Here is a 25,940-nt window from a genome sequence, read left to right as displayed (position 1 = left end):
ATTTACAGGAGCAAAGGTTATAAGATAGTAATTTCACTTATGCAAACAAAAAGACCTTAATGAATAAGGAATCAGATGATGACTCCTTAGATAGCAGTCCTCCCATGTTACTCTTTAGTGATATCACCATGCCACAGGGTTTGAAGATGGTCTGTTCATGGACTAGGCTGTTTGAATACATGTTTTTTAAAGACATTAAATGCTAGATACCATTAGCAAGTGTGTGAATTTTCTTGTTGAAAGAGTTCATGGTCTTCAGAATGAACCCAGGAGATTTGAAACTAACTTATATGCCCCCACTTCACAAAGGAATGAGCAAAGCACTTCCAAAAAAAATATTGCAGTGAATAACACGTGACATCATGCATCGTTAGAATTGTCGCCAGTCCTCAGACGTATACTGATATCACGCATCATTAGAATTGTCGAGAGTCCTCAGACGTATCTGACTGACATGCGATCAAGCGGTTGTGTAAACCAGGGGAACATGATTTCAGGGCAGAAACATTGTGCCTTTTCTTAGTTGCAGTAAAACTGCAGAGGCACTGGAGAATAAACTGGATGCTGATATGACATTCACAGATCTTGCAAAAGCCTTTTGATAGTTGTGTTGGTGGTGTTATAGTACAGTACATTGTACGCAGAATGTGTATTGTCGCTAGAATGGATAGCTGTAACAGGAGAATGGGATGATGGGAACCACTCCCTGTAATTTAGAATTTTGAAAGTCAGCTCAGGTAGTGAATGATCTTTGCACATTTTCTAACTCTGACGTTTTGTGTGCTGTGAATGATGATGTGAGCACTCAACAGCATTTTGGTTTGGAAAGTGTCATCAATGTTATTGCTTTTCTTGTCTTGAAAGCATGCAGAACCCATGACACCACTTTCAGTTAGGCATTATTTGCTTGCTTGTTCTCATCAGACTTATTTGTTCCTAGATTGTGTACGGTACATTTCTCATATGATGTAATGAAGTTTGTGTAGGTTCACATCATGCAGTTTGGATATCTGTGCTAGCAAAGGTAAGTAGTGAATTGTTTTTAATCCAGACTGGAAACTATAAGATGCCAAGGTTTGTTATGATTTTTGCTTGCTTTGTTTTGGGAGCAGAAATTAGATTATTCTAAATACTGGATCCAGATAACCATTTTATTATGAGAAAAGATGTAAAAGATATGGGAGTGTAATGTGTGGTGATTTTCAGGAAGCATGACTAGCAACCACTGCATTTTCAAAGAAGTGTAGGCTGGATTATGTGAACCCTCGGGTATAGACAAAACAAAGGATGTGGGCACTCCAGACTAGAATACTGTAATGTGCTAACACCACTTTTCAAGGCAGATAACCTTTGCGAGTTGGAAAATGTTTGAATTATTTATAACCAACCATCACATCTTTCAACAAGATGAAACAGTCAAATATTTGGGGCCCAAATGTGCTCAGCTGGTGTCAGGAAATAGAAATTTTGTGGACAAGATAGACCTATGAAATGTGTTTGACTCATTTGGAGTTCAATATTGTCAGAGAACTTGTCACTCTAAAGGAGTTCACAGTTTCTGCTGAATGTTGTGCAGCCTTGGATTGCAGGAGCCTTTGGAAAGAGGTCCTGGGTAACCATGATTCTGTCAGAAATTGGTCTTTGGGTGACCTAAAAAAAGAGCATCAGTTTTTTCCTAGAAAATTTTGGTAGGCATGGTTTTTTTACACTTACAGATTTTGTTCCATATTGGCATACCATAAGTGTAAGACTCCATGATATGACTCAAATGGAGAAAATATTGTAAGTGTGGGGCCAGGAAGTGTTCTACCTGCAAGTAGTACATTCTTAAGAACATGTAAGACCACATTTATAGAGAAATTGAAGAACTTGTCAGAGAATTGATTCAACATTTTAGCATATTACTCAGGTGGTGGAGAGTACGTACGCTTGCTTTTCATGGCCAGAAACATTTGGATTAATCAGAGCAGCAGCAGTAGAACCTGTATACTTGTAAAGATACACATAACGTAGGGAAAAACTTTGTTTTAGGATGAATGTATTAAGGTTCAGAATTGCCATGGCTTGAGAAAAATAATTTTTTCCACTAGTGTTTTAGGAAAGAAAGATTTGTTTATTGGGCTGGGAAAACTTTCTGGGGTGAACATGTGAAACATTAGAATCATTGTGATGTTAGGAAAAATATTATTTATTGAGTGTTACCTTATGCATACATAATATACATTTAAGGTATTTGTGGCATTATGGAAACCATTTTTCAGGATGTGAATTTGATGGTCTGTTGCAGGCTCCATGTTGAAATAGCAGAGTAATCTTAAATGTGTATGGCATTGTTATAGCACATCAGCTTTTCTTTTAATCGTACAATCTTCAGTTTCTCCAGTATATTTTACTATCTTCTCTGTTGCAGGAAGCTATGGAATTCTGCTTGATTTTTTATCCTAAAATGGCTATACTCTTTAACAGAATTTTTTTATTTTGTATATTTATACTTATATATGCATTTTTTCATTTCAGGAAAGAACTTGTACAACAATGAGCATGTTGCCATCAAATTGGTAAGTATTGACTATTTGATTTTCATGTTGAATATGTTTAGATATCAGTCTGATAAATGTTTTTGTGAATGGTGATAGTATGGTAATCTACTCAGTGCAATTGTACAAAGTTAGTGTATTCAGCAAAGTTATGAGCAAAAATTGAAGTAATGCTTGAGATTCTAGTGCTGGAAAATGGGCATGGGTTTACTGGAAGCAGTTGAAACCTTTTTAATCAGTTGCGTATGTTAAGCAATATCAGCCCTTTATTTTCCATATGGCATTTTTGATGATTAAGAAATGCTTCATAACAGTGGTAGTGTTTGCTTTGAAGTGGATGCCATCGATTCTAGTGGTTGGATATTCAGCAAGGTCTATTTTCGTGTTGCTGAAGTTAATGTATGAGAAATATTAGGTGAATTGATTTTGCAGATAGGATTATAATCCACAGAACATTTTACAGGTAGTCCATAGGATGCAGTACTATTAAATGATAGTCCCTCAAGGAAGCTGATATTTTTTATAGATATCTAAAATGAACTTTGTAACTTTTCAGCAGGTATGTTTAGAATTAGGAGAAAACTCAAAATAGTCCGCTGACAAGTGACAGTTAAAATATATTGATCACCAGTACTGTTTTAGGGGTTAGGAAACTTATATAGTTGGTGATTTCCTGTGTTGCTGTGGTAAAAAGTCTAGTCCCACAGTAGGAACTGTGCTTGCACTCTTTCTGTTCCTCATTTTCCCTTGTGGATGTCTCATGTCTTTGGGGATCTTCACACCACACAGCTCAGGCTGGGCCCAGGCTGCTGGAATGGGCCATTGGTCAACTAGGCTGTTGGAAGCCACATCCCTCAGGCCCACATAGACCACAGCCTGACTGGTCTGGCACATATATAATAGGATTTCCTGGTTGGGCAGATGTAACTCAGTTAACATCTCAAAAACTTAGTATCTTACCTCTATATACCATATAATAGTTTTGGAAGACTTCTACCTTACTGTCTGATGTTACATTGCTCCTCTTCTCAGTCAGTCTGTTAGAGGCCAAGGCCTTTTGGCCTGATTATCAACTACTTAGAGTTAGGTTTGAATCCTGGTTGCTACATTTGGTCCTCAGTCGATCCAGCTGTTCATTCACCTGTAGGGTTTGTTAATTCACTGAGAATCAATCACTTTCCTCTCTTCCTACTCGTATGCATGCCTTACATCCTCAGTAAAAACTTTTCACTGCTTTTAGCAACTTGCCTCCCACACCATATATTTTTAATGCCTTCCACAGAGCATCTCTATCAACTTTATCATATGCCTTCTCCAGATCCATAAATGCTACATACAAATCCATTTGCTTTTTTAAGTATTTCTCACACACATTTTTCAAAGCAAACACCTGATCCACACATCCTCTACCACTTCTGAAACCACACTGCTCTTCCCCAATCTGATGCTCTGTACATGCCTTCACCCTCTCAATCAATACCCCCCCATATAATTTACCAGGGATACTCAACATACTTATACCTCTGTAATTTGAGCACTCACTTTTATCCCCTTTGCCTTTGTACAATGGCACTATGCAAGCATTCCGCCAATCCTCAGGCACCTCACCATGAGTCATACATACACTAACCTAACCTTACCTTACTTTCAACCCTTAGGATTTTTAATGATTGCTGGCAAAATGTTGGAAAGGTTTGGACCATACTTTGGATTTTTAAGATTTTTCTCATTGCCTTTTGGTGTTATTTTACAGTTTTCCATGCTTATTATGCTAGTATAGAACAGCTTTGCTGAGTGTGGATTGGGAATCTTACACTCATGTGTTTTTAGGCGTGAGTTATGAGGTACTACTTGTGCTTGCATTTCAGAATCTGTGGTTTCAGTGCTTTCAGTGGCTTTTATATGCTTTGTTACAGTCATGGCTTCCTTGAAGACTTTTGCCTGTGAATAAAGGCTTTAAAGAAAAAAGGAAGACAGGAATTCCTGGTTCTTTACATTCTTCATGGCAGGCAAAATTGCTGAGTTAATGTGTAAAGGTCACTCTCATCCATCATTGACCCTGAAAACATTGACTTTACTCTATGAGAGAAAATGTGATTTACTTGCTGAAGATTTTTGTGCTCGATATACACTGATGAATATTATATTCTGTACACATGATAGGCATAGGTCATTGTAAAATATTACCACAAGAATAGACATTTTAGGTCTGAGACAGAGGCATAGGTCATATTAAGATATTGCAACTAAAATATTTGCTTTAGGCCTGAAACTATGCAACTCATGTTGTATTACAGACATTATAGGCATCCAGTGGTGCCTGAAACTGTGCAACTTGTTTTGTAGTAATATGAACATCATGGATATCCTATGGAGCCTGAAGCTATGGAACTAGTGCTGTAGTATTAGAAACATCATGGACATCTCCTGGGGAACCTAAAACTGTAACTCGTAGTACTACCAACATTATGGACGTCTTGTGGGGGATCTGAAACCCATTGGATTGCAACCTGTATGTGATCGACAAGGTTTTAGAGGCCTAGCATCAGGCTAGTGTCTCAAACAGCCTGATTTATCAGACAGAGCAGCTTGGTTCTTAACTGAGTTGAGGTGGTAGATGAACCTCCAAAACCAGTGAAAGGTATACTTTATAAGTAGAGTATGTATCTGGTTGCTCAAATCTGTAGACTCTGAGAAAATGTTTTAGAGTTTGCCATATGCAGGAATAGTGAATACCTGTTGAAGTATTTGGGGATCTTTAGTCCCACTGCTTGGGCTGTTAAGTTGCATTGTGGTTCCTCAAACACTTTTTTTCACTGGATGAAGAAATGCCTGGCATGGCATTTGCAAAGACATACCTAATGATGGCCCCAATCAAAGGCCATCTTCAGTGAAATGAATAAATTAGAGAGAAAGAATGAAGAAAATAATCATGGCTCTTCTTGTGTTTGTTGACTTTGTTGAAAGGTTTTAGGAAGAGTGGAAGGAGATATCACATTGGTCAGTGTTGGAGTGGCTGGTGTTCACACACAAATTGTGGAAAGTGGCTGCCAGGTGGTAGGAACACATGCAGACAGCTTTTGAGAGAAGTGGCCAAAACAATAGTTGAACAGAGAGGAGGCTACAGCCCAGATGTATACTGGAACAACCAAGTTGTGGTGGTTAAGTGGGCTTGTGAACTGTGGTGTCCAACAACTTGATTACCAGCGACCCAACCCAGCAGCCTGGGCTCTGGGGATAGGAAGCCCCTGAAGACTACTCCAAGGTAACTCCAAGTCAAATCAGCTCAACAAATTATTCTGAGTAAAAGCAAGAGCAAAGAGAGATTGTGGGAAAGGGAAGAGTTTCATTGCCCAGTACACTTTTGTCCCTGATGTGATGGGCATTAGAGAATGAGCTGTTAAGCAAATGATCTGGGGAAGAAAGTTCTCATAGAGGAAGGGATGTGCTCTACATTCACCACAACATAACCAGTACCTCTCCGAGGGAGGGTCAGTAGAGAAGTTGCTCTGGGATGATAGTTGAGCCATTCTTAAGTGCCAGAGTAGTCATTACAAGCGGGGTTTAGATTTTATAATCTAAATATATTGGACTGGTTCTGCATACTAAAGTACTTGTTGTTTTGTTGGGTTAATAGATGCTCCACAAGATTTGTATATTATCAGATGCTGATGTGTTGTATGTATTCAAGTGTAAATGCATTTTTTTTTTGATATATTGTGCCAAGCATTTTCTTATATATCCTGAGTATGTTGGTGAGTGGAATCATCTATAATCTCATTTGTAATTTGATCAGAAAATTATGAACCCAGTCTTGTTTATGCTCTTGCTAAAAAAAACATTTCAGATAGGGGAAAAAGTGAAAATATTTAGCTATTAAAAGTAACTTAAAAGGATTTATAATAAAGAAAAATTTATGAATATATATATATATATATATATATATATATATATATATATATATATATATATATATATGGTAGTCATTAGGTAGACAGTGTTTGCTGGCAATATAAACATCTATACTCAGCAAGAAGATAGCTGTAGATATGAATAATTGGGCTGAAGATCCTTGTTTTTGTATAAAGCCATTATGCATTGACTACTTTTTAGATTTTTTTTTTCTTTTTCCAGTAGATGGCAGTTATTAGGATAGTCACTACTTAAGAGTGACCGTGGAGTACTATTTGGGGATCTTCCAGGATTGGTCGACCAAGCTCATAGAAGCTGTGGCTTGCTGACCTACGTAGCTACCACACCTTGATATATTGAAAGAAATGTATTGACATTTGTCTTGGGGATTCTTCAATCCCCACAACTATGGCTTGGAGTTGGGTTCTTGGGTCACTGGTCAACCCCATATATGTATCATACCATGATTTTTCAAGAAATGTATTTTTTAGCCCATTTAGTGTATTTTTAGAAGGCTTTATATGTTCTACCAATTGTTTCTTATAGTAAAGTGTATTGTGTCCGTCATTCATATATAAAGGGTTCATGTGGGTCTGCAAGACTGGAGTAAGTCTTGGTTTTTGCATGAATTAGAAAAGTGTGAAAAGTTGCTTGAGACTTTCTTTGGTCTGAATTGAGACTTTAGGCCTAGAAAAAAGTGGTTGTGTACGTAGACATTCTTGTGAACTTTTTTTTGAATGATTTTAAATTATTATAATGTTACAGTAATTATGATAGGAAAATGAATCATCTGTAGAATTGATACAGTAATGTTTATTTTCTTTACTGCTGTGTGGGCCTGAAAAAGGCCTGGATATTAACCTTTCAGTAATTATGTAAACAGTATTTACTGTTTTGTTATACCCTCAATTGTGCCAGTACTTACATCTGTTGATGCATCTTTTACCTCACTGTATCTTATCATACCCTACCCTACCTAACCCTCCTCTACCCAACCCCAATTGTGTTCATGGTATCTTGTAGCTTGATGATTAGATATAGATCAAACTTGTAACAGTTCTACACCTCATCAGGTTTTTGAGGTCAAGGTGGCACTGGTTAAAGTTACAAGGTCTTGTACACTAAGATGTTATATTATTTTTTAAAATGTTGGAGGCTTCCGGTTATGGACAGAAGTCCACGTTAAGGCTGGGCCTTGATTGAAGTATAAAGAGTTAGTGAAAGGGAGAAAGAAGAAACAAGGAAGAGTATTTATGAATTTTTGAAGTGTAAAACCTGTCATTTAAAATGTGATTGGTCATAGTAATTGGGAAAGACAAGAGAGGTAGAGTCCCAAAGCTTCAAGGTTTAGAGAATGATGCAGTTATGAAAATGGCTCATGTGAATTATCAATGACCAAACACTAATTATGTGTAGCGGTAGTTTCCCAAGAATTGCTTGGTCTAGCTGATGGTGGGGGCACACAAGCAGCCAGCTGTTGGGAGCAAAAACCAAAGTAATACCTATAGAAGAATAGGGAAAGTGAACCATCAGTGCAGCATAGGGCAAGTAGGTTAAGTTGTAAGATGCTTGTATGTACAATATAGGTACAAGGTGATTGATTGGACATGGACTGAAGTTGAACCATATATAATGTTTTGATTAACTCTTGCAGGTTGGGGTTCAAAGGTTATGGTTGTAAGGAGTCATTTATTGGAGCAACTTATTATGGGGTTTACAAAGCCAAATGAAGGGGGCTGGGGACAGGTGTGTTACATTTTTTACCCGTGATGGCAGATGTGTATGCTGGGTGTAATTTGTTCTTGCTTGGCTGGATGTGTCTGTGGACACATTTGTTTTAATACAGCGATTCAAGAGCAATGTTTGATAGAAACATAGTTATGCTAAAGTTAATCTGTTTGGAGTTACTTCATTCATATGGTACATTGCACAACTTGCTGAATAAGCTATTCTTTTATGCTGCCAATGGTATTTGATGATTACCAGATCAGCCAGGCTGTGGGGACTTTATGGACCTTCAGGCTGCGGCTTCCATCAGCTTGGTCGACCAGTGACCCCCTGTAACAGCTTGGAACCAACCCAGGCTTTGGAGGTGAAGATCCCAGAAGACTTCACAAGTTATTCACAAGGGACTTTGCTTCTTTTCATATTTGATGTGGTTTGGGCCCACAACTACTCCTGCAGCTAGGTCTGGTTTTGAGGTTCAACGTTGATCTATTGGTGTGTCAGGTTGTTAGTTTTTAGGGGAATGGATGAGTAGGATGAATCCATCTGGAGACAGCAGATGCATATTGATGCATGGAAAAGATGCCATGGATAAAGTTAAGAGTGAGAGAGAGAGAGAGAGAGAGAGAGAGAGAGAGAGAGAGAGAGAGAGAGAGAGAGAGAGAGATTTTACCATGGTGGTAGGGGACAGCACATGTTGCTTGATGAATAAGACTGTTCCTTTCTGCTGCTATCTGTATTACATAATTATATATTCTTGGTTCATATGGGACTTATTTCAGTTGCATGTGAAGTATTGTTTTGAATGTTTCTGCAGTTGTTCCAAGTATCTTTTTCACTTCACGTGGCAGTATGTTGAATAGTCGTTTTGACTTCCTGGTCGAGATGATGAATATTTTTTGTCTGATTTGTTTTCAGTAAGGTACATGGTACTCTTGAAGGTTTAATGATTTGTATCTTCCTTCCTGAGAGATTTTCAGTTGTAATGAAATTTTTTATGCCTTCAAATTGTCATTGCACAGATTCTTGTATATCTTTCTCTTTCAGGGTTATGTAGCATGGAATTTTTTGTTTTTATGATTTATTTGTTCCACACCTTTGATGAGACTCATGAAGTGCTTCAGAATACTCTCTTAATTTTTTTGCTTGTGTTTGACCATCTGAAACGGCAGTAGTCAGTTATGTTTCCTATACATCCATGAAGCATTTTCATCAGTTGGTTTGTGTTTTGAAAGTTCTGAGAATCATACTACTTATCATTAGGCACAGTAATGTCATTATGTTTATTGAATTCTGATGTCTCATTTACGATAACATCCAAATCTTTTACATTCTTTTCAACTTCTTCTTTTCGGCCTTTACTATCAGTGTTTTATTTCCTGTTCCAAAAACTTGTTTGCTCAGATTTATGTGTCTTGAATTCCATCAGGTTCACCTTTGCCCATTTGTAAAGTGTGTGTGAGTTGCTTTGGATCACCTATTAATCAGTTTCTGATGCAGTCATTTTGCTTTTTCTTTTATTGTCAACAAGGCTGCTTGCTATGCCTTACTTTGCTATCTGTTGCTAATACATTTTCCTGTGGCTTCGTTTGTTACCAGTGTGAACGATTATAACCAGGCCAGGTTAGGCTAGTAGTGTAGATGTGATCTGATACCCCTGAGAGGGTATGGTAGGTTTGGTTCTGATTCACCCACCATCAGTATATAATGGTGCATTGAGTGATGGTTGGAAGTGTCTGAAACTTGCACTCAGCTGCAACTGATGTGGAATAACTGGTGTGACTTATAGGAAGCCTATGTGTACTAACATGACATAGGTAAGTTTGTTGCAGTGTTTGATATTTTATCTTCTATATTCGTACATTGGTGTCAGAAAGGTTCTGCTCCTGAGAACTATCAGCTTGTTCATTAGCAATGCTTAATCCTCAGTGCACCACTGCATCACATGATCATTTAAGGGTGGACTAGTTTACTATCTCTCTCCCTCTCTGTATACAGCTAAGCTTTTGAACTCATTGTCCTCTTGATGTGTCTCTTAACAGCAGCTATGCTCTGCTCCTTTTTCAGTGGCTGGTTTTTGATTTTCTTCCAAAGCCCACAATTACATTTCATTTTAATACATTTTTATTTAATTCCATTTTGGTTTTTATAGCATCTTGATTACTTTGATACTTGATACTTTGTATTTCTTCATCCCATTTTGGTTTTTGTAAAGAATTTCCCGGTGTCTGGAGCACTCACCTTAAGAAACTTGGTTGAATAGAAGAATGTTTACAAGTTTGGAGGTGTATTGCTCCCAATTTATTTTTGGTTGAACATTAAAGTTTCCTGATAGGCATTTTGACATCCAGCGGGTGTTTAACAAGGCACGCCAAGTGACAGAACCCTTCGGGCCTCTGCCAAGTTTAACATAACATGAAGACAGTGGGAGGTGGTGGGGTTGTGAGGTGGCAGACGTGTATCCAAACACACTTATAGTTGCTGAAGTGTGGTTCTAAGGTCTTCAAGGTATACTATTTACTGAAATGTGAGTCTAAGGCCCTTAAGGTATAATTACTGAAATGTGTGTCTAAGGCCAAGTTATATTTATTGAAGTGTGTTTTTAAGGCTTAAGGAATATTTACTGAATTGTTGGTGTAAGGCTTTTAAAGGTATAGTTACTGAGGTGTGTGTTTAAGGCCTTTTAAGTTATATTTACTGAAGTGTGGGTGTAAGGCCTTTAAAGGTATAGTTATTGAAGTGTCTAAGGCCTTTGAGGTACATTTACTGAAGTTTGGCTCTAAGGCCTGTAAGTTACAGTTATTGACATGTGGATCTAAGGCTAACTTTAAGGTATATTTCCCAAAGGTCTGAGACCTTTGAGGTATAGATAATAACATGTCGATCTAAGGCCTTTATTAGATACTGAAGTGTGGACCTGAGGGTAACTTTAAGGTTCAACAAGTATACCGACTTGTGGATATAAGGCTTTTTTTTTCTCTTTAAGGTTCAAGTGTCGCTGGAGTTCGATAACTAGATACAAAAAAGAGAGACTTGTGTTGTCGTCTTGGGTTTTATGATGATGTATTTAAGTCCATCATTTGCCCTGGGCCTCCTGTGACGCCTGCTGTACCTGGGGCGTGATTCAGAGCGCAGCTGCGCCCTGGTGGGTGGTTAGAGGAGGAGGAGGCGGTGGTGGCTGATCATCTGACTGAGATGTGTGTTTTTGTTTCTCCTGCAGGAGCCGATCAAGGCCAAGGCCCCTCAGCTGCACCTCGAGTACAGATTCTATCGCATGCTGGACGCCGTGGGAGGTAAGTCCTGGCTGCATGTTACTTACGCCCTTTATACCTTCCCAAGCTTCCCCCCTCCCGCCTCTCTCTCTCTCTCTCTCTCTCTCTCTCTCTCTCTCTCTCTCTCTCTCTCTCTCTCTCTCTCTCTCTCTCTCTCTCTTGCCTTACAGGTTAACCATGTGTTGTTCCTCCGTGGTCATTACAGGTCAGAACCCTCCCCTACAGGTTGACTACGTGTTCCTCCATGGTCATTACAGGTCAGAACCCTCCCGTACAGGTTGACTACGTGTTCCTCCATGGTCATTACAGGTCAGAACCCTCCCGTACAGGTTGACTACGTGTTCCTCCATGGTCATTACAGGTCAGAACCCTCCCGTACAGGTTGACTACGTGTTCCTACGTGGTCATTACAGGTCAGAACCCTCCCGTACAGGCTGACTCCGTGTTGTTCCTACGTGGTCAATACCGGTTAGAATCTGTTCGCACAGGTTGGAAAAGAAGAAAAGATAACCAAGTGTACTCGTTAATTGTAGACCGGTGGTGTGTGTGTGTGTGTGTGTGTGTGTGTGTGTGTGAAGCCGTGACGACGTACGTAACGCGTTGAAACACCCTTCTCTCTCTCTCTCTCTCTCTCTCTCTCTCTCTCTCTCTCTCTCTCAGTGGCTCACGGCAGGAACCCCCCACCACGGCCCCTCCCACTGAAGAGGTGAGTGGAGGTAGGTAGGACTTGCGGTCTTTGTGTCTCCTGACATTTACTACAGTAATGCGGCGGTGTGTGTTGCGTGGAGGTTGGGAGGGAGGCGGCGAGGCGCGGGGAACGGCGTCAAGCTGGTGGTGAACACACGCCTCCTCTGCCTGCTCCCTCAGGAGCGCGCGCGCGCACACTACGGGGGTGGGGGTCGTAGAATGATTCTCTCTCTCTCTCTCTCTCTCTCTCTCTCTCTCTCTCTCTCTCTATATATATATATATATATATATATATATATATATATATATATATTTATATATATATATATATATATATATATATATATATATATATATATATATATATATATATATATGTATATATATATATATATATATATATATATTTTAGCTAGGTATCTAGTTTATCGACCCACATTGTTGGGAAGGATGAACAGCTGGGTTGACTGCGGACCGACTGGCGCGGCCAGGATTCGAACCGGTGATCGCTGGAACCCCTGCGCGGCTCGTGGGGTTAGAGACGAGTCGTCAAGACTTGTTGATGTACGGCGACGGCTTTTTTGTTTTGAATTTGAATCACATTGTAGGGGTCTGTTGGGTGGGGGGTGGTGGTCTGCGGGCTGTGGCTACCAGTAGGTTGGAGGACCAGAGATTATCCCGCCCAGCGGCTTGAAGACCCCCCCTCTCCCCTTTGAAGACCTCCTCTCCCCCCAAGACTTCAGCAGGTACCACTCCGTCCGTTATCAGTTGTTATGATAAGATAAATTGAACGTGGGCGTCATTCCGCCAGGATCTTTTTGGAGGAAGGAACAGCTCGGTGTGTGTCTCCCCCACCCCACCTCGAGTCATCTTGCACTGATTACTCTCAAGTCATAGGACGTAATTACTCTCAAGTGTTGCGTAATCGTTATCAGTCGGGTAATTACCCGCGGAGTCGTATATTTTTTTTTTTGATTGGTTGGGTGTGGAGCTGCTCCTGGGGTTTTCTTCCCCCGGGGGTTTTCGTTGACGGAACGAGTGTTTAACGACCTCGTTTCCGTCGTGGTCTTGGGCCAGGTATGGCATTCGTCTTGTCCTCGGTACTGAGTGATTCTGCAGTGGCCCACTGGAACATCTACCCGACTTGTGATGGTAGATTGTCAGTGGCGTCTTTAGCCTAGATGATCAGTGGTACAAAGTTGTGTGTGTGTGTGTGTGTGTGTGTGTGTGTGTGTGTGTGTGTGTACGGGGGGTGGGTGGGGGGAGAGTTGTACACTCGCGTTGCCCCGTCTCTTAAACTGGTGTATGTGAACCATGTCTTTACTTCTGTGTTTGTAAACACACACGTACACACTGTGAGCCTATACCAGGTACCAGCCTCGGGAGGAGGACGAACACCTGGGTTGGGTGTAGGCCGACTGCCGCCGCCAGGATTCGAACAAGCCATGCTGGGTGCGAACCATGGGGCTGTCTCTCTATCTGTCCATCAGTCAGGCAGCAGCGTAGCTAATTGTCTAGCGTGTGACGTCTTCGGCCTGGTTCCTGTGAGGCGCCGCGTATAATTTGTCTGACATCACCTACCCCCTCAGTGTAGATGTGCCACCACCGCATATTCTCTCATAGCTGGAGCAACGGTGTGGTGGTCATGAGGAGCGAGGGGGGGGGGGGGTAGTGTGGTGGTGGTGGTGATGATGGGGAGGAAGTGTGGTGGTTGTGGTGGTGATGGGGTCGTGTTCTTCCCTCTGCTAGTGTCCCGTACGCCAGCCCAGATCAGCTGATCATTGTTGACATTGTGATCACAGTGGTCTGCACGGCCCAGATCAGCTGATCATTGTTGACATTGTGATCACAGTGGTCTGTACGGACCAGATCAGCTGATCATTGTTGACATTGTGATCACAGTGGTCTGTACGGACCAGATCAGCTGATCATTGTTGACATTGTGATCACAGGGGTCTGTACGGACCAGGTCAGCTAATCATTGTTGACAGTTAGCTCAGGTGGTGACCGGTAGTAGGCCTATTACTTTTGTGGCCGTAATTCATTTTTTTTTTTTTTTATTTCTGGCTTCAAGATCGCGCAGCGCCCGGGAAGTCGGCCACGTCCACCGGGCGAGACCACAGGTCTCAAGAAGTGTGTTCGACGTTTGCTTTTATTATTAAAGTACACACACACACACACACACACACACACACACACACACACACACACACACACACACACTTGTTACCGGACTCCGCCCGCTCGAGGTCACATAGCCAGTAAAACGCGACCTGTAGCGAAGCTGTATCACTGGGAGTACAGTCACGTCAAAGACCGTATCACTCCTTCCCCTGTAACTGGAAGTAGCGCAGGACCTGGTTACAACTAGGATCCATCTCGTAAAAGGGGGTCGTGATATATATATATATATATATATATATATATATATATATATATATATATATATATATATATATATATATATTCTTATCAAAGTGACGTAGTGGATGAAATTGACTTGGTGTGGGTATTGGGCGGTCGACCGTTCGTCCATTGTTGGACGTGGGAGGAAGATTTTGCTGCCTTACACGAATTTCACACACACACACACACACACACACACACACACACACACACACACACACACACACACACGTTAAATGAACCCCCGCCCGAGCGAGACGGTACGACCCTTGAGCACGACGGTACGATCCAACGGTACGACCCATTGAACACGACGACGGTAAAGTACGTCGCTTGGGTTATGATGACCTGACCCCTTCCTTTTCGATCGTGATTTTGAAAGGGTCAGGGGTCAGAGGCCCAAACGTGAGAGAGGCATGTAGGGTTGACTCTCTCTCTCTCTCTCTCTCTCTCTCTCTCATCTATCTCCCCCTAATCTTCATGATTTGGTAGTGTGCTTTTAATGGCTTTCATCTCCAAGCTAACCTGTAGTGTGTCTTGTCCACCACCTTAATTGCCTCCCCTGGTGTGAAAAAGGATTAATGAATGACCCATTTTATGCAGTAAGAGGAGGGATGGGGGGGGGCGATGAGGAGTGGGGGAGAGTTATACACTCGTGGGGGGGGGGGGGGGCAACACACCCCACTCACTCACCCATATCTTGAACATTTCTCTTTATCATCATACAACTTCTGTATAATGTTGATGTATGCTGTGTGTGTGTGTTGTGTGTGTGTGTGTTGTGTGTGTGTGTGTGTGTGTGTGTGTGTGTGTGTGTGTGTGTGTTGTGTGTGTGTGTGTTGTGTGTGTGTGTTTGTGTGTGTGTGTGTGTGTGTGTGTGTGTGTGTGTGTACACAGGGTTGAGAGACGGGGGCAACACAGGTGTGAACATCTCTACAATGTACATGTAGCAATCACATACGCACATTGTTTTAGATATGGGTCCCCACGAGTGTACAACTCTCTCTCTCTCTCTGTAGAGCACACACACACACACACACATACACACACACACACACACACACGGAGCTTCCCTGTGCACATAGTACAATGTGCACTGTTCGTAGGGCCCGTTGTACTCTACAGCCGTAGGGTACAAGGTGGTTATCAGGTTACGTAGAGTGAAGGAAGTGACAGTAGATCAGAGAGTGAAGGAAGTGACAGTAGATCAGAGTGAAGGAAGTGACAGTAGATAAGAGAGTGGAGGAAGTTACTAGATCAGAGAGTGAAGGAAGTGACAGTAGATCAGAGTGAAGGAAGTGACAGTAGATCAGAGAGTGAAGGAAGTGACAGTAGATCAGAGAGTGAAGGAAGTGACAGTAGATCAGAGTGAAGGAAGTGACAGTAGATCAGAGAGTGAAGGAAATGACAGCAGATCAGAGTGAAGGAAGTGACAGTAGATCAGAGAGTGAAGGAAGTGACATCAGAGTGGAGGAAGTGACAGTAGATCAGAAAGTGAAGGAGGTGACAGTAGATCAGAGAGTGAAGGAAGTGACAGTAGATCAGAGAGTGAAGGAAGTGACAGTAGATCAGAGTGAAGGAAGTGACAGTAGATCAGAGAGTGGAGGAAGTGACAGTAGATCAGAGAGTGAAAGTAGATACTACAGTACGGTAGATAACTATAACTGACGAAGGTAGATAACTACAACTGGCGAAGATATATACTACAGTAAGGTAGATAATTACAACTGACGAAGGTAGATACTTTAGTACAGTAGATAACTACAACTGACTAAGGTATATACTACTGTAAGGTAGATAACTACAACTGGCGAAGGTAGATAATTACAACTGACGAAGGTAGATACTACAGTAAGGTAGATAACTACAACTGGCGAAGGTAGATAATTACAACTGACGAAGGTAGATACTTTAGTTCGGTAGATAACTACAACTGACGAAGGTAGATACTACAGTAAGGTAGATAACTACAACTGACGAAGGTAGATACTACAGTAAGGTAGATAACTACAACTGGTGAAGGTAGATACTACAGTAAGGTAGATAACTACAACTGGCGAAGGTAAATACTACAGTACGGTAGATAACTACAACTGGCGAAGGTAGATACTACAGTAAGGTAGATAACTACAACTGACGAAGGTAGATACTACAGTAAGGTAGATAACTACAACTGGCGAAGGTAAATACTACAGTACGGTAGATAACTACAACTGGCGAAGGTAGATACTACAGTAAGGTAGATAACTACAACTGACGAAGGTAAATAATACAGTACGGTAGATAACTACAGATGGCGATGGTCGTAATGGTAGAAGTAATGACATAGTTAACCCCTTTGTGTAGATACTACAATAATATACGATGGATAACTACAGGTGGCGATGACGCAACATGTGTACCCTGAGCCATATAGCCAGGTGCCCAATTTATCCGTTGGTGAGGAGGAACAGCTGGGTTGACTGTGGGCCGAGTGACAGCTCGTGCATTATGTATATAGCGGCCTTCGTACGTGGGGAGGGGGGGGGTGTGGTTGTCTCACCGTGGGCTTAAGAACATAAGATTTTCCCCTTTTTTTTTAAGCTTCGTCACCTTAAAAGTCAATTTAAAGGATATATATGTACCTTAATTTAAAGATAGTATTAAGGGAAAAGGGTATTAGGACGTGATGTATTTGTCCACGAAGATGTGCGTTCGTCGGATCGAAAATGGAACGGTGAGAATGAAGGAAGGAAAGAAAAAAGGAAGGAAGGAAGGAAGACGCATGGTTGTGGAGCAGGTTTGGGGGGGCGGGGGGTACGCCATGATAGAATGGCTGGTCTGGCATGCCTGAGGAGGGCGGGGTCGGGGGTGGGGTGAGTGAGCGTGGGGCGGGGTGGTTGGTGTAAACACGGGGGCTGCGTGGTGGGCACCCAGGGGTTAGAGAGATGCCCCAGCAACCAACGTAAGGTAGGTAAGGTGCCCCCGCTACTGTAGCATGGCTGCTGCTGGCAAGGCTAATGTAGTGATTTGTAGCTGTGTGTGTGTGTGTGTGTGTGTGTGTGTGTGGCTTTAGCAGCTAATATTGTGGCTTTAGTATATAGTAGCTGTGGCTGGCAGTCAGTATTGTAGCACATCTTGCTGCTGCCACTGTATTGTGGTGGGGATGGTGAGTATTGTGGCTCTCTACTGCCACTATTGTGGTGGTGAATATTGTGGTGGGGATGGTGAGTATTGTGGCTCTCTACTGCCACTATTGTGGTGGTGAATATTGTGGTGGGGATGGTGAGTATTGTGGCTCTCTACTGCCACTATTGTGGTGGTGAATATTGTGGTGGGGATGGTGAGTATTGTGGCTCTCTACTGCCACTGTATTGTGGTGGTGAATATTGTGGTGGGGATGTTGAGTATTGTGGCTCTCTACTGCCACTGTATTGTGGTGGTGAATATTGTGGTGGGGATGGTGAGTATTGTGGCTCTCTACTGCCACTGTATTGTGGTGGTGAATATTGTGGTGGGGATGGTGAGTATTGTGGCTCTCTACTGCCACTATTGTGGTGGTGAATATTGTGGTGGGGATGGTGAGTATTGTGGCTCTCTACTGCCACTATTGTGGTGGTGAATATTGTGGTTCTTGCTGCCACTATTGTGGTGGTGAATATTGTGGTGGGGATGGTGAGTATTGTGGCTCTCTACTGCCACTATTGTGGTGGTGAATATTGTGGTTCTTGCTGCCACTATTGTGGTGGTGAATATTGTGGTTCTTGCTGCCACTATTGTGGTGGTGAATATTGTGGTGGGGATGGTGAGTATTGTGGCTCTCTACTGCCACTATTGTGGTGGTGAATATTGTGGTTCTTGCTGCCACTATTGTGGTGGTGAATATTGTGGTTCTTGCTGCCACTGTATTGTGGTGGTGAATATTGTGGTTCTTGCTGCCACTATTGTGGTGGTGAATATCGGAGTTGGTGACGTGTTACATCTGTAGTGAATAGTGAATCATTTTGTACGTAATATTGCGTCTGTGAATATTGTAGCATAGTGTAGGACTCCGTTATTGTAGGTTGGGGCTAGTATGTGAGGGGTCAGAACTAAGGCTACGTTTTTGTATTCAAGGGTCGTATGGTCGTGCTCAAGGGTCGTACCATCGTGTTCAAGGGTCGTACCTTCGTGTTCAAGGGTCGTACCTTCGTGTTCAAAGGTCGCTCCGTCGTGTTCAAGGGTCGCACCGTCGTGCTCGAGTCGTACTGTCGTGTTCAAGGGTCGCACCATCGTGTTCAAGGGTCGTACCGTCGTGCTCAAGAGTCGTACTGTCGTGTTCAAGGGTCGCACCATCGTGCTCAAGAGTCGTACTGTCGTGTTCAAGGGTCGCACCGTCGTGTTCAAGGGTCGCACCGTCGTGCTCAAGAGTCGTACTGTCGTGTTCAAGGGTCGCACCATCGTGTTCAAGGGTCGTACCGTCGTGTTCAAGGGTCGTACCATCGTGTTCAAGGGTCGCACCTTCGTGTTCAAGGGTCGTACCGTCGTGTTCAAGGGTCGTACCATCGTGTTCAAGGGTCGCACCTTCGTGTTCAAGGGTCGTACCGTCGTGTTTAAGGGTCGTACCATCGTGTTCATGGGTCGTACCTTCAAAGGGCCGTACCGTCGTGCTCAAGGGTCACATGGCAGTGCTCAATGGCCACATTATAGTGTTTACGATCTTGGAATATTTCGTCTGACCGTGGAATATTTTGTCTGACCGTGGAATATTTTGTCTGATCACGGAATATGTTGTCTTCGATCATGGAATATTTTGTCTTCGATCATGGAATATTTTGTCCCCATTATGGAATATTTTGCTTGTGTAGCTTAGTATAATATTGTTCGTATCTGAATATCGTAGTTCTGTACTTTGTCTAACTTGAGTATTATTGTAATTCTGGTTTTGCCTGTATTTTAGGCGTAATTTACGATCGGTGAATATTGTAGTCCCGATATTCTGTATTTGGGAATATCAAATATGGCCGCTATATTAATGTTGTGGCTAAGTAAAGATCTGGGGTCAAGCTGGTCTAATTATATGTAGGACATGTTATTAAAGTATTTTGGAAATTTTTGGGCTGTCGTGATGGGATATTTTGGTCTGCGAGGGTTACTGTGACGAATATTGTGTGGCCGTGGGTAATTTTAGATTTTTTTTTTTCAGTGTATTGTGGGGCGATATTCCCCTGTAATCGAAAGATGAACGAACACCCAGGGCTGAGGTGTTTGACTGTGAGCCCTGACCAGGGACTAGTCTGGATAGTGTGGTGTGGTGTGTGGTGGTCAGGTTACCTATGAGAGCGAGTTCGACTGTAGGGCGCTGGGTACTCGATGTGTGTGTGTGTGTGTGTGTGTGTGTGTGTGTGTGTGGTGTGTGTGTGGGGTAGGATTAATGCAGACACCATTACGTAAATTTTACAAAAAAGTCGTATGATAATAAAGAGTGTGTTCAAGAGATGGCACAGATACACATTGCGCTCGCCACCTACATATCCTGGCGCCAGAGATCCCTCGTCCCCTTGTTGCAGTACGGCACCCCTAAGCCGACGCTATTCTGATCCCTTTCCCAGGTACTGATAAGACCCCTCTGACCCAACCATCGTTAACCTCAGTGGTAATAGCCTGTTGCCTTGTTACTCTTCAGCCTCACTGTAAACATTGTATGGTTCCCCACACCCACCCTTACCCCCCCCCCCATGTTGTTTACCCCCACGATCATCTCCATTGTATATATTTTCTCTTAATATTTGGAGCCTCTTGGCTGTACTTGATTTTGTGTAGACCGTTTATTGGTGATAATGATAATAATGATGATAATAATAATAATAATAATAATGATAATGATAATAATAATAATAATAATAATAATAATAATAATAATAATGGTGATATTAATAATGATAATAATTGTAATAATGATAATAATAGTATAAAGGATGATAATAGTAATTTCGATTATTATTATTATTGTTATTATTATTATTATTATTATTATTATTATTATTACAGGAACGTCCTTTGTCTCTCAATATATATATATATATATATATATATATATATATATATATATATATATATATATATATATATATATATATATATATATATATATGTGTGTGTGTGTTTGTGTGTGTGTGTGTGTGTGTGTGTGTGTGTGTGTGTGTGTGTGTGTGTGATGTGATATCTGATGTAGAGTAATTACCATTAAACGGCGCCGAGAATCGACCCCGGGTCCACAGTGTGACAGCTCAGCTCACCTTGGCCTCGGAGGTGGTGTGGCAGTACATATTGGGTTGACACACTGAAGAGACCCGGCTACTGTGTTCTCGGGGTTACCCTGGGCAAGGAGAGAGAGAGAGAGAGAGAGAGAGAGAGAGAGAGAGAGAGAGAGAGAGAGAGAGAGAGAGAGTCAGGGCAGGTCAGAGCCTGGTGTGTGTGTGTGTGTGTCTAGCTTCACCCACCCCCCCTAGTGGTGTCAGGATGGTAGTGTCCCCCGTTACATGTACTAATCCTTCCTTATCTCTCTCTCTTTCAGATAACGATAAACCCAGAGGTAAGTTCTTACGGTGGGTGGGTTGTGGGTTATAAGGTAAACACATGGCTTAATGGTAAACACATGGGTTAATGGTAAACACTTGGGTTAATGGTAAACATTTGGGTTAATGGTAAACACTTGGGTTAATGGTAAACACTTGGGTTAATGGTAAACACTTGGGTTAATGGTAAACACATGGGTTAATGGTAAACACATGGGTTAATGGTAAACACATGGCTTAATGGTAAACACATGGGTTAATGGTAAACACTTGGGTTAATGGTAAACACTTGGGTTAATGGTAAACACATGGCTTAATGGTAAACACTTGGGTTAATGGTAAACACTTGGGTTAATGGTAAACACTTGGGTTAATGGTAAACATTTGGGTTAATGGTAAACACTTGGGTTAATGGTAAACATTTGGGTTAATGGTAAACACTTGGGTTAATGGTAAACACTTGGGTTAATGGTAAACATTTGGGTTAATGGTAAACACTTGGGTTAATGGTAAACACTTGGGTTAATGGTAAACACTTGGGTTAATGGTAAACATTTGGGTTAATGGTAAACACTTGGGTTAATGGTAAACATTTGGGTTAATGGTAAACACTTGGGTTAATGGTAAACACTTGGGTTAATGGTAAACATTTGGGTTAATGGTAAACACTTGGGTTAATGGTAAACACATGGGTTAATGGTAAACACATGGGTTAATGGTAAACACTTGGGTTAATGGTAAACACTTGGGTTAATGGTAAACACTTGGGTTAATGGTAAACACTTGGGTTAATGGTAAACACTTGGGTTAATGGTAAACACTTGGGTTAATGGTAAACACTTGGGTTAATGGTAAACACTTGGGTTAATGGTAAACACTTGGGTTAATGGTAAACACTTGGGTTAATGGTAAACACTTGGGTTAATGGTAAACACTTGGGTTAATGGTAAACACTTGGGTTAATGGTAAACACTTGGGTTAATGGTAAACACATGGGTTAATGGTAAACACTTGGGTTAATGGTAAACACTTGGGTTAATGGTAAACACATGGGTTAATGGTAAACACTTGGGTTAATGGTAAACACATGGGTTAATGGTAAACACTTGGGTTAATGGTAAACACTTGGGTTAATGGTAAACACATGGGTTAATGGTAAACACATGGGTTAATGGTAAACACATGGGTTAATGGTAAACACTTGGGTTAATGGTAAACACATGGGTTAATGGTAAACACATGGGTTAATGGTAAACACATGGGTTAATGGTAAACACTTGGGTTAATGGTAAACACATGGGTTAATGGTAAACACTTGGGTTAATGGTAAACACATGGTTAATGGTAAACACTTGGGTTAATGGTAAACACATGGGTTAATGGTAAACACTTGGGTTAATGGTAAACACATGGCTTAATGGTAAACACTTGGGTTAATGGTAAACACATGGGTTAATGGTAAACACATGGGTTAATGGTAAACACTTGGGTTAATGGTAAACACATGGGTTAATGGTAAACACTTGGGTTAATGGTAAACACATGGGTTAATGGTAAACACATGGCTTAATGGTAAACACTTGGGTTAATGGTAAACACATGGGTTAATGGTAAACACTTGGGTTAATGGTAAACACTTGGGTTAATGGTAAACACATGGGTTAATGGTAAACACTTGGGTTAATGGTAAACACTTGGGTTAATGGTAAACACATGGTTAATGGTAAACACTTGGGTTAATGGTAAACACATGGGTTAATGGTAAAACACTTGGGTTAATGGTAAACACATGGGTTAATGGTAAACACATGGCTTAATGGTAAACACTTGGGTTAATGGTAAACACATGGCTTAATGGTAAACACTTGGGTTAATGGTAAACACATGGGTTAATGGTAAACACATGGGTTAATGGTAAACACTTGGGTTAATGGTAAACACTTGGGTTAATGGTAAACACATGGGTTAATGGTAAACACTTGGGTTAATGGTAAACACATGGCTTAATGGTAAACACTTGGGTTAATGGTAAACACTTGGGTTAATGGTAAACACTTGGGTTAATGGTAAACACATGGCTTAATGGTAAACACTTGGGTTAATGGTAAACACTTGGGTTAATGGTAAACACTTGGGTTAATGGTAAACACATGGGTTAATGGTAAACACATGGCTTAATGGTAAACACATGGGTTAATGGTAAACACATGGGTTAATGGTAAACACTTGGGTTAATGGTAAACACATGGCTTAATGGTAAACACTTGGGTTAATGGTAAACACTTGGGTTAATGGTAAACACTTGGGTTAATGGTAAACACTTGGGTTAATGGTAAACACATGGCTTAATGGTAAACACTTGGGTTAATGGTAAACACTTGGGTTAATGGTAAACACTTGGGTTAATGGTAAACACATGGCTTAATGGTAAACACATGGGTTAATGGTAAACACTTGGGTTAATGGTAAACATTTGGGTTAATGGTAAACACATGGCTTAATGGTAAACACATGGGTTAATGGTAAACACATGGCTTAATGGTAAACACATGGGTTAATGGTAAACACATGGGTTAATGGTAAACACTTGGGTTAATGGTAAACACTTGGGTTAATGGTAAACACATGGCTTAATGGTAAACACATGGCTTAATGGTAAACACTTGGGTTAATGGTAAACACATGGCTTAATGGTAAACACTTGGGTTAATGGTAAACACATGGCTTAATGGTAAACACTTGGGTTAATGGTAAACACTTGGGTTAATGGTAAACACTTGGGTTAATGGTAAACACATGGCTTAATGGTAAACACATGGGTTAATGGTAAACACATGGGTTAATGGTAAACACATGGGTTAATGGTAAACACTTGGGTTAATGGTAAACACTTGGGTTAATGGTAAACACATGGGTTAATGGTAAACACATGGGTTAATGGTAAACACTTGGGTTAATGGTAAACACTTGGGTTAATGGTAAACACTTGGGTTAATGGTAAACACATGGGTTAATGGTAAACACTTGGGTTAATGGTAAACACTTGGGTTAATGGTAAACACTTGGGTTAATGGTAAACACATGGCTTAATGGTAAACACATGGGTTAATGGTAAACACTTGGGTTAATGGTAAACACTTGGGTTAATGGTAAACACTTGGGTTAATGGTAAACACTTGGGTTAATGGTAAACACATGGGTTAATGGTAAACACTTGGGTTAATGGTAAACACTTGGGTTAATGGTAAACACTTGGGTTAATGGTAAACACATGGGTTAATGGTAAACACATGGGTTAATGGTAAACACATGGGTTAATGGTAAACACATGGGTTAATGGTAAACACATGGGTTAATGGTAAACACTTGGGTTAATGGTAAACACATGGCTTAATGGTAAACACATGGCTTAATGGTAAACACATGGGTTAATGGTAAACACATGGGTTAATGGTGTTGTTATTATATGTTGTTGGTTTAGTGTGTTTGTTTCTCTGTGGCTCAGGTAAGTGTTGTATTTGTTTGTTGCCGAGGGGATGGTTATGGTTGTGGGTCATTATGGGATATGATTGTTGTTGTTTGTGTTGTTGTTTTGTGTTGGTTGTTTATGTGTGGCATTACTCTTGCATGCCCCCCGCCTTGCAGAGGACGGCCGCGAGGAGAGCCAAGATGGTTGGTATACACATTGCCTCTCCGTTCGTAGTTGACCTTTATGTGATGCCCTGTTGGTTAGCCCGCCCTTGTCTCGTGGTTTGGTTTCCGGAGTACTGTACCAGGATCCACCTGTGGCCCCGTCCTGATGTAGGGGTAGTTAGGATGTAGATGTAGGGGGTTTGGGGTGTTGGCTAGCAGGTAGATGTAGAGGGTTTGGGGTGCTGCTAGCTGGTAGATGTAGGGGTAGTTAGGATGTGGATGTAGGGGGTTTGGGGTGCTGCTAGCAGGTAGATGTAGGGGTAGTTAGGATGTAGATGTAGGGGGTTTGGGGTGTTGGCTAGGATGTAGATGTAAGGGTGGCTAAGATGTAGATGTAGGGGGTCTGGAGTCCAGGAGTGCTGGCTAAAAATACCTTAGCGTTATGTGTGTGTGTGTGTGTGTTAATGTGGTGGTGATGTAGGGGGTGTGTGGTTGTAAGATGTATATATTCCGGGCGTCCATACAGGTCTTTTGTTGGTTTCTGTCCTGTTAAGAGAGAGAGAGAGAGAGAGAGAGAGAGAGAGAGAGAGAGAGAGAGAGAGAGAGAGAGAGAGAGAGAGAGAGAGAGAGTTGTTTACGTGAAGGTTGTGTAAGGTAGTGGAGTGAGGATGTGTTTTGTGCGAGGTGTTGGTGTTGGTGGTGGTACACTCGTGTGTGTATAAGGAAGAATTACGTCACGTGTTGGTGAATGCAGGAAGAGTGTTGGAGGACGTAGGGGGGAAGGGTGGTGGTGGTGTTGGGGGTACGTTGGGGAAGGAGGAGGAGGAAGGAGGTGTTGGGGGACGTTGAGGACAATGGTCCATGTGATCTGGACCACCAGGTCCCCCCCGCTTCTCCTGGGCCACCCCGTACAGTTATTGGCACCAAGTTTGATCCATAAGTCGTTTATATTTGTCGTATTTCTCAGGGACGATTTTACAACTACAAATCTCAAATTATTGAAAGCCAATTTGTTATTGTTTGTTATAATAGCTCGGTGAGCGAGATTTGGAGGGAGGGACACAGAGGAACGAAACTGGTCTATCCTTGGAGGTTTTCCCCCAGTGTATGATATTGCTTTCTGGACTACATTTACGTCCAGCTTGGACAGAAAGGCTGGCGTGGACGTAGAAGTGGAACTGCTGTCTTCTGTCTGTCTAACCAGACTCTCCTCCGTCCATGAAGGAGTCTTA

At 41.6% G+C, this 25,940-nt stretch overlaps 1 protein-coding gene across 3 annotated transcripts in view; it reads left to right on the top strand.

The window, feature by feature from the left end:
* gish (casein kinase I gish) overlaps positions 1-25,940 on the top strand; it is a 133,276-nt gene that overhangs the window by 8,697 nt on the left and 98,639 nt on the right. For 2 of the 3 annotated variants that reach the window (XM_071685099.1, XM_071685096.1), the window contains exons 2-4: positions 2,518-2,558; positions 11,395-11,467; positions 21,075-21,092. In XM_071685099.1, coding sequence (XP_071541200.1) covers positions 2,518-2,558; positions 11,395-11,467; positions 21,075-21,092 — 132 coding nt within the window. The remainder of the gene's footprint in view (positions 1-2,517; positions 2,559-11,394; positions 11,468-21,074; positions 21,093-25,940) is intronic. The other variant, XM_071685098.1, reaches the window with a different exon arrangement.

The sequence above is a fragment of the Panulirus ornatus genome, chromosome 39, assembly GCF_036320965.1.
Source record: "Panulirus ornatus isolate Po-2019 chromosome 39, ASM3632096v1, whole genome shotgun sequence".
NCBI classification, from domain to species: domain Eukaryota; kingdom Metazoa; phylum Arthropoda; class Malacostraca; order Decapoda; family Palinuridae; genus Panulirus; species Panulirus ornatus.
This window is presented reverse-complemented; position numbering and strand designations above follow the sequence as displayed.